The 20296-nt window shown below is 39.2% G+C and overlaps 1 protein-coding gene across 1 annotated transcript; it reads right to left on the bottom strand.

Moving 5' to 3' along the window:
* Nucleotides 1-1729: 1729 nt before the first annotated feature.
* LOC127505172 (E3 ubiquitin-protein ligase TRIM35-like) lies at nucleotides 1730-14412 on the bottom strand. Its single transcript, XM_051880554.1, has 6 exons — nucleotides 13788-14412; nucleotides 13553-13648; nucleotides 3244-3474; nucleotides 3130-3152; nucleotides 2794-2912; nucleotides 1730-2487 (listed from the first exon to the last, which is right to left on the bottom strand). The coding sequence occupies exons 1-6, from the start codon at nucleotides 14172-14174 to the stop codon at nucleotides 1952-1954; spliced, it is 1392 nt and encodes a 463-aa protein (XP_051736514.1). The 5' UTR covers nucleotides 14175-14412; the 3' UTR covers nucleotides 1730-1951.
* Between the last annotated feature and the right edge of the window lie 5884 nt (nucleotides 14413-20296).

Raw genomic sequence — 20296 nt, 5'->3', positions numbered from 1 at the left:
ACAATTATCAAGGAAAAGATAATACGAGTAGACAATGATGAAAAACAATGGACAGGGAAGCATACAGAAGAATAAAGTAAAGTACAAAAATACAAAACAGGACTTAAGAGACATAACATAACATTCAGAGAACTATTAGGCCTAGTAATAATGCAGAGCAATCAATTAATCAAATCAGAGGTATAACATTCAGAAAACAGGTGAGTTTTGAGTAATGATTTAAATTCAGAGATATTATTAACACAACAGAGTGAGCGGGGGAGAGAATTCCAGAGTTTGGGCGCAATAACACTGAATGATCTGCCCCCCATTGAAGAGAGGCGATGCCGAGGGACAACGAGAAGGCCAGCGTCAGAGGAACGTAGTGAGCGAGTCGGGGTGTAGGGGACGAGCATATTACAAAGATAAGGGGGAGCCAAGCCATGCAAAGATTTAAAAGCGAGCAGGAGAATTTTGAATTTAATACGGTAGGCAACTGGAAGCCAGTGGAGATCATATAGAATTGGGGTGATGTGAGCAGAACGCTTGGTATGGGTGAGTATTCTAGCAGCAGAGTTTTGAATGTATTGTAATCTGGAAATGGAGCTGACAGGTAGACCAATGAAAAGGGCATTACAGTAATCAAGGCGTGATGAGACAAATGCATGGATGACAGTTTCAGCGTCTTTGGTACTGATGAAGGGACGGAGTTGGGCAATGCGACGTAGATGAAAGAATGCAGATTTAGAGGTAACATGAGACTTGAGATGACTATGAGATATGAGATAATATTTTGTTTAATGTACTAACAGTTTAAGTAGCTAATAAGAAATGTTAAAGAACTGGGACAAAACTTTTCTGCTTCATTTCAATCTTTTTTGGCATTGCATAACATCTCAGGTATTTTACAATTGACTCATTACAATATACTTACAATATGCACTTAAAATAACATTTAATTGCTCTCACTTAATTTTCATTTGGTTTGATTATTTTGTGAGTGTAAAGCATCAACATCTAAATCTTTAATTTATTATAGTAATCACATTTGTTTGCCGTATACATGTTCAAAGTGTGGGTGTATCCTGTACCTTTTGCTGGGTATATATTATAGATTTTATGTCATTTTTGTTAGGTAATGCAGCCTAAGTGAATTTCCTGAAGTAACATGTTTTATACAGCACCTCTAAAGATGATTTGAAACATGTATCTGGAGTTTTCTGCTATGCAATTAGCATATTGTTGTTGATATCAACACGTTCAAGCAGGCCATTCTGTTGTGTCAGAATAGGCTTGAATGGGCTTGTTGACCAGACCAGGTAATATTGCTTTTGCAAGGAGTCTGACTTAGCAGTTACTGGCACTGGACAAATGTACTGAAATCGATTTCCTTACTGACTTAAATTCGTTTATATTTACCCTTATCCGATTTTTATAATTTTCATTGAATATTGCACACTTTTCTATCTGAGTCTGTAAAGGTTCTTATTTTATTCTTATGCAAATGCATAAATGTAAATGAAAACCTTAATTTCACTGATGCCTCTTCAGATAATTCCATGTAAACAATATGACAGCATGACACAGACTTAACTGGAACCTGTACCACCACTCAATATATCAGACTACATGAACTAACCACATGACATATGCATATATTCATAGCAGAATTGTAGTATTTGTGTTTCTTTCTTTCTTAGAATTGTAGTGAATTAGTTCAATCACAGTAAAGCTCAACATCAAATGTAAATCAAGTTAATAACAAGATTTTATTAACTTTTATGAACATTTTACTGTGTGAAACCACATACATCAACTGCTACATTAAATTACTTTTTTGATGAGCTGAGAATTTTCTAGGCTGCATAGGGTTAACTTATGCTGTATATATTTAACCTATAGAAATCTAAATACAAAATATATATCAGTTACTCCTTAAAGTTCACTTGAATACCTATATCTAGAAGCAGAATCAGATAGAACTGATTTGTATTTTAACTGGTAAGATCCTCAGAGGGGACAATTCACAAATACTTTGAAAGAATGGAAAGAACATCTCTCTAAAGACAGTCCTGAATGTACGTAGTTGTGTCTTAGTTACAGGGTCAGAGAATGACACCGTTCCATTGTCCCAGTCCAGCTGAACTCTCATACGCCGGAGTTTTTCTTTGACAGGAAAGCGAGTGGCGGGTTGCTCAGGAGACTGTGACACATACTCTTTCCCCGTGTACTGCACGTACCAAACACCAGCTTTGAAGAAACTGTCTCCTTTTCTTTGGTAGGATGCTGTGATTATTCCGACAGTCCAAGCTGAATTGTTTCCCACCTCCACATCCCAGCTGTGTGTTCCTGATTTAAACACTTCTGAACCCAAAACACAGCGAAAGAAATCAAATCTCTCTGCATTATCAGGAAACGGTTGCCTGCTCTTGTTGAATGTCAGGCTGGTCAGATCATCAGACAGGATGAGTTGTGGACTTGCAGTGTTTGGGTCCAGAATCACTGGAGCTGATGAGAGGAAACAATCAGCAGCTGCTCTTATTCTGATATGAACAGAACCAGCAAGAGTGAACCATAAAAGAAATACTACACAACTGAGATCTCTTTAATTTATTAAATATATATTTCAAATAAAATATTTCAGAATTAGGATGATCCTCACTTACTACAGTGAAAAAAAATTATACTGGAGCAAGACCAACTAAAAAAAATGTATTAGCTGGTTATGTTTTGATTCAAATCCTACATTTTGATTTAATATTATTCAAAAATTCTGATGAGATAAAAAAAAACAAAAAAACTTTAGTGACTCACTGTTCTGGACAATGTCTTGCATCTTCTTCCAGACTCTGAATGTCAGATTGCCCAAGTAATATGGTACATTAATCAAAGCTCCACAATGCATCTCTGGATCGGGCTGAGTGCTTTGGGCTCTGGATAACATTCAGATATCAGTACAGGTTCAGATCTGGCTCACAGAACTGCAGAAACCTTTGGAGAACTTCTAGCTGCCTTATATATATATATATATATATTTGAGGCACCCTGAAAAAGCTTCCTAAAGGTTCTCCAAAGGGTTCTTCAGAACTAAAATAGTGCTTTTGTTTTTTTGTACAGTGTAGAGAGGAGAGACAGGAGCAGCTCACTTACCTTTCTTTTGTGACATTAAAGTTCTAGAAAATAAACAATGTGGACATTATTATCTCAATAAGTGTATGGCTGAATGATGTCAAAGGAGTCCCTAATACAGCGTTTGACTGTCACCTTTAGAAACGAGACATCACTGGCTTTCATTCTTTCCTCGATGTCTTTGATTATGTGTGAAAGAGCTGAGATGTGTCTGTTCATCTCCTCAAGTCTGTCTTTCATCATCTTATTCTTCTTCTCCACTTCCTCTCTTAGTGCAGTAATTGTGGCTTCTTCTTCATCTCTGAGGAAATGATGAAGCTTCTTAAACTCATGTTTAATGTGACGTTCTGTCTGATCAGCTTGAGTCTGAAATCACATCACATTCAGTTCAAACTGCTTTGCATTAACACACACAGATGACAGCATTTCCATGATATCCAAGTCCACGATTAACTGTCCCTTTTGAAAAAGAAGTGTGCTTAGTTGTACTGAATGAACATTTTAGTGTACTGCAAACCATAAAAAAATATTTTTTTTGTATATTACTGCACTGTAAAAAATATTTTTTGGTTTAACTTAAAAAAGTAAGTTACCTGGTTGCCTTAAAATTTTGAGTTCATTTTAATTAAAAATTTGAGTTAATACAATGAAGGCAATTGGTTTAATCAACAGAAACTCAAAATATTATGTTATCTGAACCACATTAATTATCTAATTTATTATTTATCTTGTTGTGTTTTAAAGAAGTACACCTAATTTGATGTGTTGACCAGCACATGTAAAGTACTTGATTATAATTTTAACTGTAGTGTGTTGTTTGATATTACATTTAAAGTTAATACATTTAAATGTACTAAATTACAACTTCATTACAAATGTGTAATTATTTGTATATTTAAAGCTGCAGTCCATAAGTTTTGCCTCTTTGTCGTCATCTCTGTTTGAAACCTGCAATTGCAGTTATTTGCGTAATTATCATTTTTATGTGGCTTGTGCATCGGCACGGCTCCTCAGCGCGGATTAATCTAACGTTTTGAGGAGAATGTATGGCTGTCAGTCACTGCACTTGTGGATTATGTACTTCAGAATCACAGATTGTAGTCTTGGAAGTATGACCAAAATAAGAATTTACACCGGAAAATGTCATCTGAACAAGTAAGTAACAAATTTGCCACTTTTGTTCTGATCAACTGAGAAAAAAAGCATTACAATAAATCGCACTAGCAATGGTGATTATATCTAACGATCGCTTAGCTCATATCACAACAAACTGTTCAAATTATTATTATTGTTATACTTTATTCTCAAATTGTTAATGTTAAAAGAACTTATATTGAAGTATATTTTCCCTAGTGAAAAAAATAGTATACTTAAGCACAATTTATTAGCATGTACTTTAGTATAACTAAATGTACTTGTGGCAAGTCTGCTAAATTGGAACAACTAATTTTGTACTAAATGCATTTTAGTTGTCCAAAAGCAGTGCTGAAGTTCAACTAAAGTTGTATTAAATATACTTGTTTGTGCTAAAGTGGAACTATTCCAAGTATACTTAAGTACAATTTAAATATACGCTTGTGTTTAAGTTTTGAAATGCAGAATTCACTCAGCATAAACTTCAAATGTATTTTGGTGACATAAGAATTGCAATTCAATTATATTGTAAGAGTGTTGAACATACATTAATATTATACTGATAACAAACTTTTAGTGATTTTAAAAACACACTGCAATGGCATTCCAAGTTAACTTGTAGTGTGCTAATGGCATCATTATAGTGTGCTTCAAATAGGCTACAATAAAGTAATCTTTATGAATAAAGTCACAGCTTTAAAATCTGCCTTTTACAGACAGCCCAGTATACCATTAACTTACTTATCCAGTGAACATCAGTGAGACAATGGGAACAGATTTATATGTATATTGAATGCAGGAACCAGTACGGGCTGGAATCGAACCCGGGTCACGCGGGCCACTATCGCACAAGAGCACCCGGCTTACCTGTTGCGCCACCACACATATTGTAACGGAGGAGACGGGACAATGGAGTGGGAGATCCACGTGCAGGCTTTAATAAAATGAGCGTAGTCATACAGGCAGAGGTCAAACACCAGCAAACAGATCCAAGAGGGCAAGGCAATAGAGTAATCCAAAACACAGGCTATGGTCAAGGCCGGTAGCAAACGATCATCAAACAAAGAAACAGTCCAGGGTCAAAAACACAGGCAGAGATCAAGGCAAGGAACACGGAGACAAGGTCGAACAAAGGCTAAACAATACTCAGCCATGAGTGTGTGTGTGAATGCAGCTTATAAAGGGTCACTGATGGGAAACAGGTGTGAGTGCATGATTGGTTCCTGGGTGAGGGATTGTGGGAAATGTAGTCAAGAATGAATGACCTCTGGTGGAGAGTGGAAGGAGACAGCAGTGGGCGGAAACGTGACAGAAAAGGAGTGGCTTCCAGACACTCCTAAATCTTGGAGGGAGGTGGAGCGGAGGCGGAACAGGGGGTGGGATGAAGGGCCAGGTCCATGGAAAGGAAGGCAGCCTGGAGACTGAGGCAGGGCAGACGGCCAGGGCGAAGAAGGCTGGACAGACGGCCAGATCGACAGGCTGGAAAACCCCCACGGCGGAGCAGACGACCACCACTGCAGGTCAGATGGGCTTGAAGGCCCTTACGGTGGAGCAGACAGTTCAGGAACAACCTCTGCGGTCATGTTGAGGCAGACAGGAAACTCAGAGACCACCTCCATGCTGGATGCCAGCCCTTGATGACTAATGGCGGGTTCCCCTGATAGAACAGAGGAGGGTTGCGGTATGCCAGTTGCCCTAGGATGTGACGCAGGGATGGGAGACAAGACGTGGAGGGGTTCTAGAAGGTCTAATGAGACGAGATGAGGCGAGGCTCTGGAAGATCTGATGAGACGAGACTCTGGGAGATCTGATGAGATGAGACGAGACTCTGGGAGATCTGATGAGACGAGACGAGACTCTGGGAGATCTGATGAGACGAGATGAAGCTCTGGAAGATCTGATGAGATGAGACGAGGCTCTGGAAGATCTGATGAGATGAGACGAGGCTCTGGAAGATCTGATGAGATGAGACGAGGCTCTGGAAGATCTGATGAGATGAAACGAAGCTCTGGAAGATCTGATGAGACGAGACGAGGTTCTGAGATATCTGACGAGACGAGGTTCTGGAAGATCTGATGAGACGAGGCTCAGGAAGATCTGATGAGACGAGGCGAGGCTCTGGAAGATCTGAAGAGGCGAGACTCTAGAAGATCTGACGAGACAAGACGTGTCTCTGGAAGATCTGACGAGGCGAGGCTCTGGAAGATCTAGTGAGAAGAGGCTCTGGAAGATCTGCTGAGACAGGGGCTTAGTAAAGCCCTCCAGGGCGCTGACTGGAACGTCCTTTTTGGTCATGTTAAGGCTGACAGGAAACTCTGGGACGACCTCCGTGGTTGTGTCAAGACAGGCAGGAAACTCAGGGATGACCACGAGGCTGGATTCTAGGATTGGACTAAGCTTAGGAGTGGACTCCTAAGCGGGCTGAAGCGGGCTCTGGAGCTGATTCATGGGCTGGAGCCGATGTGTGCGCAGCCCACACACACCAAATGGCTGTGGCCATAATGGTCAGCGCTGTAGTCTCTGAGGGCTCAGGCGTGGCAGCCATCTCGGCTGATGGCTCAGGCGTGGCAGCCATCTCGGCTGAGGGTTCAGGCGTGGCAGCCATCTCGGCTGAAGGCTCAGGCGTGGCAGCCATCTCGGCTGAATGCTCAGGCGTGGCAGCCATCTCGGCTGAGGGCTCAGGCGTGGCAGCCATCTCGGCTGAGGGCTCAGGAGTGGCAGCCATCTCGGCTGAGGGCTCAGGCGTGGCAACCATCTTGTCGGAAGGCTCAGGAGAAGCGGCCATCTTGTCCGTAGACACTGGCGGGGCGGCCATCTTGTCCGTAGACACTGGCGGAGCGACCATCTTGTCCGTAGACACTGGCGGAGCGGCCATCTTGTCCGTAGACACTGGCTGAGCGGCCATCTTGTCCGTAGACACGGGCGGAGCGGCCCTGACGGGATGAGACTCTGGAATGTTAGCGGAGACGCGACGTGACTCTAGACGATCAGCGGAGACGTGACGTGACTCTGGACGATCAGCGGAGACGTGACGTGACTCTGGGCGATCGGCGGAGACGTGACTCTGGGCGATCAGCGGAGACGTGACCTGACTCTGGGCGATCAGCGGAGACGTGACCTGACTCTGGGCGATCAGCGGAGACGTGGCGAGGCTCTGGGCGATCAGCGGAGACGTGGCGAGGCTCTGGGAGGTCTGCTGAGACGTGGCGAGGCTCTGGGAGGTCTGCTGAGACGTGGCGAGGCTCTGGGAGGCCTGCTGAGACGTGGCGAGGCTCTGGGAGGTCAGCTGAGACGTGACGAGGCCCTGGGAGGTCAGCTGTGACTTGACTTGGCTCAGGAAAATCAACTGTGACTTGACTTGGCTCAGGAAGATCAACTGTGACTTGATTTGGCTCACGAAGATCAACTGTGACTTGACTTGTCTCACGAAGATCAACTGTGACTTGACTTGTCTCAGGAAGATCAACTGTGACTTGACTTGGTGTTGTTGTGGCCGCCATTTTGAGAGTGTTTTCTAGCGCGGCAGCCATTATATCAGTAGACGAGGTGTCGCATTCCTCTGCGACACCCACAGTGAATAGAGAGCCAACAGTCAATAAGGCAAAATCCAAAAAACAACTCAATGATGAACGCGGACCCTCTCGTCTAAGCTTGGTCTGTAGAGGTTGGTTAATGCCATCACAAAAAAAGTCTATCAAGAGACAGTCCGGTAGATCAGCAAAGTTTGCGATGGCTAAAAATTCGCGAACATAGTTCTCCAGTGATCGTGGGCCTTGTTTAAGGGCTAACAAAATTCTTGCTGTATCCATACCTGGCCAGTGTTCCTCAGAAAAGCTGCTGGATCCTTGGTGTGGCTGAGTATTCTGTAACGGAGGGGACGGGACAACGGAGTGGGAGATCCACGTGCAGGCTTTATTAAAATGAGCGTAATCGTACAGGCAGAGGTCAAACACCAGCAAACAGATCCAAGAGGGCAAGGCAATAGAGTAATCCAAAACACAGGCTATGGTCAAGGCTGGTAGCAAACGATCATCAAACAAAGAAACAGTCCAGGGTCAAAAACACAGGCAGAGGTCAAGGCAGAGGTCAGGCAAGGCAAGGCAAGGAACAAGGAGACAAGGTCAAACAAAGGCTAAACAATACTCAGCCATGAGTGTGTGTGTGTCAAGTCAAGTCAAGTCACCTTTATTTATATAGCGCTTTTTACAATGTAGATTGTGTCAAAGCAGCTTTACATTGATAACTGGTACATTATTTGGCTGCACAGCAGCTCTTAAAAGAATAGTGTCAATGCAGGCAGATCAAAGCACTGTTGAATATCAAATGTCAAGTCAAATGTCAAGTGTCCCCAACTAAGCAAGCCAAAGGCGACAGCGGCAAGGAACCCAAACTCCATCAGGTGACATCAGGTGGCAGACAAGTGGCAAATAGGTGTTTAAATGGAGAAAAAAAATCTTGGGAGAAACCAGGCTTGGTCGGGGGGCCAGTTCTCCTCTGGCCAACAGTGCTTTGTTACGATTCAGGTAGCTATCATAAGTCCGACAGGATCGCAACATTCAAAGTATTTATTCCAGTGTGTGAGTGCAGCTTATAAAGGGTCACTGATGGGAAACAGGTGTGAGTGCATGATTGGTTCCTAGCTGAGGGATTGTGTGAAATGTAGTCCAGAGTGAAGTGACTGTGTGTGTGCACTGAAAAAGTCTTAATGTAGGAACAGAGACCTCTGGTGGGGAGTGGAAGGAGACAGCAGTGGGCGGAAACGTGACACATATATAAATTACGCTAAACTGGTGTTACTTTGTGTTCTCTCTATACTGTTACAAGTACAGCTATAAGCGCGCAGACATTATTAATGTCAACTATTAATGACAGCACAAATTATGTGGATTAAAAGACTGTGAATCGCCGACAAAATTATTAATATAGACACAGTAAGTGGTGCGTGAAAATAAACGTGAAACGACCTGTAGCTATACAACACTAATGTGCATTAAACTTTAAGCTGTTGAAGAAACCATTAGACGCAACATTAAATATCAAGAATGTTTTGCTTCCCTTTTACCTGACATTATCTGTCATTAACGCAACATGAAGCAATTGCATAAACCGGCACATTAGTTTTATTCTTGTGCACGCACTAAAACACAGACAGTTTCGTTCATTGGAGGAAAAATGTGAACGTGCAGAACTGCTTGTGTTTCCGTGTGTGCAGATGAAATATAATCATCCGTAACATTCCTCTGCTGATTGTCTCTGCGTGCTTCAACTCTCAATGCACCACAACTGCTCCTGACAAAAACGCAATTAAATGATTTGGCGGTCTTGCATTAAGCTGCGGATTTATATGTGATGCATAAATTAAAATGATTTACTTTTCATGCAGTAAACGTTTCTGGATTTTTTTGACATTTTAACTTTCTGCGTTTTTTTTTTTTTGCTCAGGATTAGTTTAATAATTAATTTAATAATTCATAACATTTTGACAGCCCGAAGGGCTGCAGTCCATATTTCAAAGTGCAAATAAGGGCCATTGAAGTAGAATTAATGGGAAAAGTGTATTACAGTAGGTGCACTGAAGTGCATTAGGAATGCTCAAATGTAATAAAACTTCTGATCAGGTAGGCTACATGAATTTCTTTCACCATTTCAAACTGACTATATGTTGTTTTCTTTATTTGTCATAATTACAAATATTTACTTATGTAACTACTGTATATCTGTATACTGTATGTATATCTGTTTGCAACCATGCAAAATTGTGAAAAGTGCTATTGAATTAAATTAAACAATAGCCTACCTGATATTCAAAGTGTGAGCAAATTATTAAAAAAGGTAAAAGTCATAATTATAAAACTTACTTATGATTATTTTTTGCAACTCAAAACACATTTCCTGTAAACTTTCATCTAGGCCAATACTATTTTTTATACTAAACAAGTAGAACTCAAATACTGTTCATTGAATTGGACATTTAATCATAACAGGTCAATATAGTATTCAACAAAAATAAATTACCGAAGTACTTAAAAATTTAACAAATTAAATCATTTTTGCTGTAGCTGTAGGCAAAAGTTGGGTTCGAAAATTCTGCCCTTACAGCCAATTAGCAGAAACAAACTAGATGTTTCAGTTCATACCTCATGTTTTCTGTGGTTTGCACAAAAAGAAAGTCTCATCTAAAAAATTATATAGCATCATCTAAAAATAATTTGATCATTCTCAGATTTGAAATACATGGTGAGACTTGTGTCTTTGGCTACAATGACTTTCTAGACTCAAAAAAAAAAAAGTTTCCTTCTGACAAATGTACCAAAATCTGCAACACAGATTCCCAATACTGTGCACTCCAGCGAGTTTGGTTGTTTACAGGGGCGCAGGAGACATTTTCAAAGTGGGGGGGACCAAACTGTAAGCAAAAGCCCAGACAGTAAGATCAGATATCGGACCACACTGCTGAAAGTGATATATATTATAGTATATGTAGTCTGTGCTATAATAAACAAACAAACAAACAAAAAAGAACCGTTTTGTGATTTTGATCAGTTTTATTTTTTTCAGGACAAGACTATTACAATCTAGAACAGGATCTATATCCTCCAGTTTGGTATAATTCCTTATATGTGCATCATTTTTTGTCACCTGTGTTGAGCATCACCCCAGCATCACCTGGCTGCCTCCTGGAGATGTGATGCCAGCTGTGCCAGCTGCTGCTGCTGCTCACTAATCTTCATCAGAAACTGAAACAAAGAAACTACTGTTTATACACACCGTTTTTGCACTGCAATAATACTGTAATAATATCCATTTCACATATATCAAAATGTAGATTTATTGAAATGACAATTTTATTCAAGTCTGCATACTTTTGCAGACTGGTGTGCAAGCAGCCTTGCCATATCCTAAATGTAGTTTTGACTTTTTGTCAAATAATAGTTTATCAGTTGCTGTGCTTTCACATTTCAAAATAAGAAGTTGATCAAAATTTAGTATAAGCATTGTAAATGCTTTAATACAGTATATATACGTACCAAACGCAGGGTCCTTTCCTCTCGTGCGTCCTCCCCACTGCGCCGCTGGCCGAGGCAATCATCGCTTTAGTTTCGATTTCAAAGATATCTTTTATCAATGCCATCGATGCTTTTTTCCTTTCTAGATGTAATTATCTTAATCAAAACAGTCCATAAACTATAAATCCATACGAAAACTCGCGAAAACTTAAGTCAAAGCAGCTCGTACACGTCAACCGAAACTAATCTGGGAGATCAGCCTCCTGACCTTGAAGTGTCAAATTTCTCGGTTTCTGAATGGACGGATGGCTTGATTGACATATGTCCCCGCAAACGCTGAGTTCTGGGCATGATTTTATATACCATCGACATGTCCTCAGAAAACGTCAGCACGCTTCGATCGATGGTTTGGAGATCGCGTGGTTCTAGGTTCGAGAGAGCATTTCCTGTTCTGCACATCCGCGACAAAACAGTTGATTATTTACGAACGAAAGCTTACAAAAATGTGAAAATGGTCGCGTTTGAAAGACAACATCCTAAGCTAAAAGATGATATAGAGTTTGTAGCTGTTTGTGGCTGACTGAAGCAACCCTTATCAAAAGTGCGGGGGTCGATTTCTGTCTTTTAAAAACTGCGGGGGTCCTGACCCCCCTGTCCCCCGTGCCAACGGCGCGCCTGGTTGTTTAGCAAAAGTACAGCAAAACCGACTGTTGGTGAGTTATGGCATGTTCAAAACATATCAATTATTGTGGTTCAACCAATAGTAGGACGTTGGATCAGGCCAATGAGGGTCAAGGTTTAGCTTCAGCAGTTACAGTGTTTTCAAGTCATGTCAGCACAACTCATAAATATGAGTTTAGGTAACTCTGGATTTCCTTAAGAGTTTCCGAGTTAAGTACGTGACAGTGAGGAAATATGTCAGAGGTAATGGATGCAGAGTCTGCCCTAGTGAAAAAAACCCCTACCAAAATGTATTTAAAATAGGCCTACATTCATTTCACACTAACTAAAAACCAATTAATATACAGTAGTCAGCATTTGAAGTGGGTCAAAAAAGCTGTGTTTAGAAGAAGGTTTTAGGACAACTTTGATGAAGGGTTTTGATCTGCTTCAAATGTTGACTATTTACAGACATACTGACTGTATTTTAATGAATCTTTATTTGCAGTTCTTCTTTATGGCACAATGCATATTTCTAAATATTAAGCCTAAAATGTGTTTAATATCACTATTAGTAAGGATAGTATGATCACTGTATAATTTGAATGCAAGATATATATATATATATATATACTTGTACTAAAGTATACTTGCAATAGTTCCACTTTAGCATAATCAAATATACTGAATTATATCTTTAGTTGGACCTCAACACAAAAATACTTGTTCCAGTTTAGCAGACTTTAAGTATACAAATTTAGTATACTAAAAGTACAATTATCAGGGTATTTATATTAAGTACATGCAAATGTAAATGCAATTGTAGTACACTTAGCATAAAATAAATGTATTTCAAATAGATTTTAGTATATTTATTTTGCACTAGGGTTAGTTTACCATAAATACTTGTCAGTACATTCGCCAGTACGCTTTACCATATTTCATATTTAAGACAATAGAAGTAATTACTGTATGAAAGGACATATAAAGATGTACTTAAGTCCTAAGTGGGTCAAAAAAGCACTCTAAAATTCAGCTATCTGCATTTAATGTAAATGTAAACTACAATATGTTTTTATTTAAAAATAATATGCAATTTAAAAAAGTGCCCAAAACATTACATCACTTCACACTTAAGTATTGAAGTAAGTTATTACTGTAATAAGTACTCCTTATAAAAGTATGCTAAAGTGTATTTGATCACACTTCATATTACTTTACTAAGTACTTAAATGAAAAAATTGTTAAGCACAATATATTGTCTTGATGTTGTATTGCAAAACACTTGTGCTGCTATTGAGGTGGTAAGGTTAGAAAAGGTTTGGTGCTATGGGTGCGTTTAAGGGTGGTTTAAGGGGGATAAGTACACAAGTGTTAGCCAGCATGGCAGCACAGCTAAAGGTTTGTTTGAGCTGCGCCCTCTACTGTACAAACGTGTATTTGCATTTCCTTCAGAAATGAGGCAAAAGTAACATAATGCATTAAGTGTTTGTACACAATAAGTGCATTGTATCAAATTAATTTAAATGTTAGTACATAGTAGTTAGACACTTAATATAAAGTGAGACCACGCACCTTTTTTTCATAAGATGTGTGTGTGTGTGTGTGCATGTGCGTGTGTTTAAAATGTTCACTATCTTTACCTTGATGTGCTGAACAGTTTTACTGCACTCTCCATTCATTTCTTCTTTGTGTTTAAGTTTCTCTCGTAAGGACTTCAGTGCTGTTTCAAGTTCCTCCTATAGAATTTAACAATTGAAAATATGTGAAAATCAGTGAGCTCATATATGTTACACATGCGAGCACAATAGTGCAGAGAAGAATACATAAATATTATTTGTTGCCCTGTGCATATGAAAGAAGAAAAAATTGTCCTACCTTGTAAGATGGAACAAGTTCGCTGATGGGTTGAAATGTGTGATTAGCATGTTTCTGTGAATCTCTGCACACTAAACACACAGGCTCTTTATCCTTCAGACAGAAAAGTTTGAGTTTCTCATTGTGAGAACAGCAGACTTCCTCAGATGAACTCTCACTTCTCTCCTTCATGAATGACTCACATAAGTTTTTTAAAGCAAGATTATGAGGCGGCTCCTGTTTTGAAGATCTTCTCCTGCAGACAGGACACTCCTGAGTGTTCCTGGTTCTCCAGAATTGTTGAAGACACTCTTTACAGACACTGTGACTACACGACAGAAGAACAGGAACCTTGAAGATTTCAAAGCACACGGGACAGGAAAGATCTTCCACAGATAGTGAATCCATTTGGACTGTTTGTAAGACTTCAGACAATCAAAACTCTTCTTTCACTTTCTGAATGTTGGTTTCAAAAAATTAAAAAAAAATCACCAAAGCTGTGCTGTCTGCTCTATTCTGAGTCCTTTCAGAAATAAACCACTTACAAATACTTCTTGAAAGTTTTTCTCTTCATTTACTTATGATTTTGTCCAGGATTTGAGAAAGCAATAAGTGTGACATAAAAGAGAAACATAAGACAGTTGCTTCCTGCTACGCATGCAGAGAAGGTGGAGCTTCTGATGTCTGATGTGGATTTACTGGCCAGGTGTGATTTATTATCATTTGGTTCTCATTTCATTGGTATATTTAAACTTCTTTCGAAGGAAACTTGATGCAGGGAATGAAGAATTGAGACACATGCACACTTTAAACTAAAGTACATACTAAATAATTTGAGATTTTTTATACCAACCAAGTTAGGATTTCCATATAGTTTACATTATGGGAGACTGTTATCAAACTTTCTGTACTCCATATTTATTTTTGCAAATCATTTTCTGTTCAGACACAAACCTTGATGATTACCAAAAAAAAAAAAGCTTTTTACATGTCCTTCATTACTGTCCAACCATTGTTATATTTATATATAATTTATATATATGTGCATTGACCTTTGGATTGTAATTAATCTAAAACTGTTTAAACATGACACCAGATGGTGTTAACACTATAGATGGACCTGGGGAACAGACAAGTGAAAGAGGCAATACTGTATGACCCAAGGAGGTCTTAGCTATACGTTAGCATTGAATGGCAGTTGCTCGGCTGGCGCAGGACCCCCTGGAAGCTTACCAAATATCAGATCATCTTTGGTTGTTAGTGTGTTCTGTCTGGTTTCTAGATTTTTGTAGCAAATTAGCTCAAAAGGGAAATATGAATAATTAATCATCTCCTTATACTCGTTTTATTGAACTAAATCACAAACACATAACTAAACTAACAGACACACACAGAAATCACGCATAAATAGGAAATGAGAAAGCGGAAGTGAATGAAACCGTAGCATAACAGAGGAGTGGAGCTATGAAAAGAGTCATTTAACGAGCTGGAAGAACCATCAGTTTCTCACTATAAAGCACCTTTGTTAACAAAGAGGTTCACAACTTAATCGCTGTTTAGTGTTCAAATGTACGATACTTGCAAATGCCTTAGCTATTGCAGTTTCTGGAGAAATTCTTGATGGTTCTGTCCGAGGGTGTTGAAGTTGTAATCAATATCTTCTCCATTTAATGAAGAAATAACGACGAACTTGTGCTGTTAATTTGACTCTGTGGTCGAGGAAGCTGCACATGGCTTGAAGTGCATGAGGCATGCCCGCCCAGCTGCACCTGGAGGGAAGTTTTGTGTTGGCTTTTAAGTTCCACAGAGGTCACAACTTTGAGTTTTGTCTTGACCAGTGACAAAGGTGCAGTTCTCAAACGGGAGAGTTCCTTTGTTTGAAAGTGAACTCATTTGCATGAGGGGAGTAAGCTGGCAGTTTGTATCCATTTATACTCTGATAAATATAACAAACATACAATGCATTCTATCTACACTTTGCACCAAAGTGTCATTAAATGATGAGTATTTTGATATAAGACACCACCTAGATGGGCTACATTATCTAGTAGTTCTATCATCAGGCATGCATAACACTATACAATATACAAAAGAACAGTATACACACAGTAATAATACACAAAATGTACTGGGGAAATGCATGTTCATTCATTTAAGCAAATTTGTCAATGAATTAGAGGAAAGGATTCCATTTCTATGGGCTGAATGTCTGATTCTTGTATTGAGAACAATCAATGTGCTAAGTGTCTTTGAAGTGTATGAGTAAAGCAGAAGGGTGATAGTTCTCAGTGGGGAAGCCATACATTACAGAGTCTGCATGGTATAGGGGTTGTGAAGATTAAATTTTACAACCATGTGTCTGATCAATCCACTTGTTACATTTTAGATAATGTAGAATGTTGCTAAGCATTAATAAATAGATGCTTGTGAAAAGAAGGCACACCCACATCTCTATCATATTTGTTAACCACATGTATCACACTAATTGCTTAAGATTAGCTTCTTTGATTAAAGAATGTTTAACTTTCTTCTCCTGCATCTTATTCTTCTGCTATCCAGCATGGCAGCACAGCTAAAGGTTTGTTTGAGCTGCGCCCTCTACTGTACAGATTTCTGAAGGAAATTTGCATTTCCTTCAGAAATGAGGCAAAAGTAACATAATGCATTATTTTCCACAAAAACTAAATAATGTAATTAGTTACTTTGAGGAATGCAATATTGTAACACATTACTTTCAAAAGTAACTTTCCCCAACACTGGACCCAATTCACAAACAATCCACCCTAAATAGTATCCGAGATTAGAATTAGGGGGCTTTCACGTTTGCTGTGGTCCGAATCGGAGTGCAATTACTTCCGGTGCCCCCTGATACACTGGTCTGGTTTAAGACTCTTGATTTTACAGAACCCGGGCATTTGTGTTCATCTTACGTCTCAAACATACACAGCATGCATGACAGAGAAGAGAACGTGGGTCAATATTTATTTATTTTGTTTATTAATTTTTGCACAGCAGAGCGGACGACATGTGCGTCACATGAAACTGTTTACTTTTATTTACTTTACTTCCTGAATAACTGTGGACGTGAATCCAAGTTGCTTTCACATTCATGCACACCAATTAAAAATTAAACAAAGTATAAATAATATATAGAATTTAACTTTTTTACAATGTAGCCTACTGTTTCACTATGGCTGATGCGCTGAGCTCTGAGCAGCCATATTGGATTCTGAAGTTGGGGTCCTGAGAGTTTCCTAGTCACAACTCCAACTTGAGGGGGCATTCCAGTGAAAAGTTCTACTGGGAACTAGAAATTTTTCCACTTCAGAGGACAAATGAAAAGCACCATAATTCACATCAGTTCTACTGTGAAGAACTAAGAACAAAAAAACAAAAACAAAAAACAAACAAACAAACAAGAAACAAAAACAAAACAAAACACTTTTAATGCTTGAATATTGTAAAACTGAAAAACTACTTAATTCTTGTTGTAACATAAAAAACATAAGAGTTACAATAATTAATTAAAGCTGCAAGCAGCGATGAAAGGGCCCTCGCATCTGGGCTCACCGCCACCCAGTGGCCTTAGGAAAACAGTGAACAGTGGGCGACATGCATGTAAGCGAGTAAATACAGGAAAATTATGGCAAATTAATTTCCTGCTGCCAACAGGTGGTGCTTTAACTGTTACTGAATATTGCCAAGTAGATGTCTTCAGGCCAGGACTATTATCAAACATGTGAAGTTTGGAGCAGATCGGACATTGTATGCCTGAGTTACAACAACTTCCTGTTTCATGGCGTTAATCGCATACATTAACAAATAGCCAAGTGTTGCATGCTTTAACATGTTTCTAGTATGTTTAGCACTTCGTGGCATACTGAAATGTGTTTCTGTGAGTGAATTACAGTGTAAAGCATGGCATTTCCTGTTGCCAGCAGGTGGCGCTATGACTAACTGAATATTGGCATATAGATGTCTTTAGGCCAGGACTCTTATCACACATGTGAAGTTTCGGACAGATCGGACATTGTATGCCTGAGTTACAACAGCTTCCTCTTTCATGGCGAAACATCACACTTTGTCAGGCCGCCACGGACACGCCCTTCAACGAAAACTCTAGATCTTTGGAATTTATCATCCCTAAGGCCTTAAGATTAGACTGACCATATATGATGATGTTCTGGTTAAATCTTTATGAGGAGTTAATCAGAGTGTAAAACATGTCATTTCCTGTTGCCCGCAGGTGGCGCTATGATTGTAACTGAATATTTGCATGTAGATGTCTTCAGACCAGAACTCTAATAAATCATGTGAAGTTTTGGGCAGATCGGACATTGTATGCCTGAATTACATCAACTTCCTGTTTCATGGCGAAACATCAAAATTTGTCAGGCCGCCACGGACACGCCCTTCAGTGAAAACTCTAGATCTTCGCAATTTAATGTTGCAAAGGCCTTCAGATTAGACCGACCAAATATGACGTTGATCTGATTAAAGCTCTAGGAGGAGTTCTTTAAAGTACAATGTCTGGAAATGGCAAAAAGTGCAAAAATTTTGCAGACAAAATCCAAGATATCTCACTTCCTGTTGGTTATCAGATTTTGCACCAGGAGACTTTTTTGTAGGTATTGGGCTGTTACATGTGTCTACCAAATTTCATACCTGTACGTGAAACGTGGTGCAAGGGGCACTTCGTTGAAATTTTGTAGGTTGCGCTATCGAGCCATTTTGCCACGCCTAATTCTGAGACCCATAACAGACGTAAATTTTCACCACTTCTGATGCGTGTGCAAAGTTTCATGAGTTTTCGAGCACGTTTAGGCCCTCAAAAATGCGATTCATTTGGGAGAAGAAGAAGAAGAATAAAAGGAATAATAATAAATGGAGCAATTCCAATAGGGTCCACACACCATGCGCTACTTCTTTACTCTGCAATAATATGATAGGAAGAATTGATGAATAGTGTGGATGAAATGAAATATGGAGTGTGGACACACTCAAATGTACTTTTCAATCATAAAAAAGTAGGCCTACACTTTTAATGGCATAGTATTGGGACACAGCAAATATCTGTTACTGATGTGCTTGGCACGCTACTTTGCTAAAATACCTTCATAGCAACCAAGACACAACTTTAGATTATAAGTACATTTTGCATGTGTGTGTGTCTGTGTGTCTGTGGTAACAGCAGCTCTGAGCAGTTGTGTTTGAGTTCCGGTTGATGTCAGTAACATTCAAGAGAAGGAAGGAAGAGTTAATAAATTAAAGTCCTTTTCAATGTTCCATTTTCCCTATACGTTACTATCAAAAATTGACACCAGGTTGTGGCAATGTCTTTATTATAGTCCTGCGCATACAGGCTGGGCAGGATTACATATATTAGACAAACTGTCATATTTCAGAAACTGACTTTTGCAAGACACAACAGGCAGATCTTTCATGCTGCATACCACAGAAACCACATTCTAACTATTATTTTCTTCATCTTTCCCCTACAGGTTAGGTGACAATATCCTGTGTACTCCTTCCAAAAAGATCACAGCTTCTGCAGGATACACAGAAACATTTGTGTTTTCCCTAAAGCAAATGCATGAAGTGTCTCCCATTTCAAGAAGTCAGCTATACAGAGCAAAGATCTACTTGATGAGGCTTGAATTATATGCCTATGATACTGTAGTACTTTTATCCTTTTCTGATTCCTGAGACGTGGGACAACATAACTTTAATCCCATAACTTATGTGCTCATACTGTGTCCCAACCAAAAATGGCAGCAATATAATTATTTGAGATTTTTGGAAAAATTTGGATCATGTCTCAGAAAAAATGGCTAAGAATATTAGTACATGTGGGACTTTTCAATATTTATGTTATATATATATTCTATCATATTTATATCAATACCGTATCTGTGGTGTCACATAATGAGTGATAGGCAAGGGCTTTTTCCACTCAGCATATTGCAAGCAGGAAGTTTGCATCCAAATATAGGTGAATATGTTGGACAGATTGTAGTTTTGTCGTCAGATTTGTTCCGGGACTGAAGAATTAGTGTAATATTGGGAAAAACTAGCTTCCACAAAACTGCATGCACATGTGCTAAGATACCACCAGGTGGTGCTGTGCTTCAGGAAAGGACAATGCAGATTTGTTTTTGTTTTTATGACTAGTTACACTTTGAAAATGTAATTTTTAGCAAGTTCTATAAAAAATCTGAAAACAAGTTCTATAAAAGATCTGAAACATATACTTCACCTGTGGAACACTGCTTTATGATATGACAGAATTCAACATTGATTTCATCTTCTCATTTTCATGTACTTTAGGCCTACGTTACATGACATCAAAATATCAAACCAAGTGTTGTCTTATAAATCAAATGCTGCTAGTGCTTTCATCAGAACTAGTTTTGCTTTTCCAAGGCATTTGCAATGATTTTAATGACCAGATGTCAAGGTGACAGGGTTAGTGGATGTAAGAAGCCAGTTCTCCTCATGTTCACACAGACGTCCTAGCAGAATAACCACCA

The sequence above is a fragment of the Ctenopharyngodon idella genome, chromosome 22 (assembly GCF_019924925.1).
Source record: "Ctenopharyngodon idella isolate HZGC_01 chromosome 22, HZGC01, whole genome shotgun sequence".
In the NCBI taxonomy this organism is placed as follows: domain Eukaryota; kingdom Metazoa; phylum Chordata; class Actinopteri; order Cypriniformes; family Xenocyprididae; genus Ctenopharyngodon; species Ctenopharyngodon idella.
The sequence above is the reverse complement of the archived record's forward strand: the minus strand, read 5'-3'. Positions and strand labels throughout refer to the sequence as shown.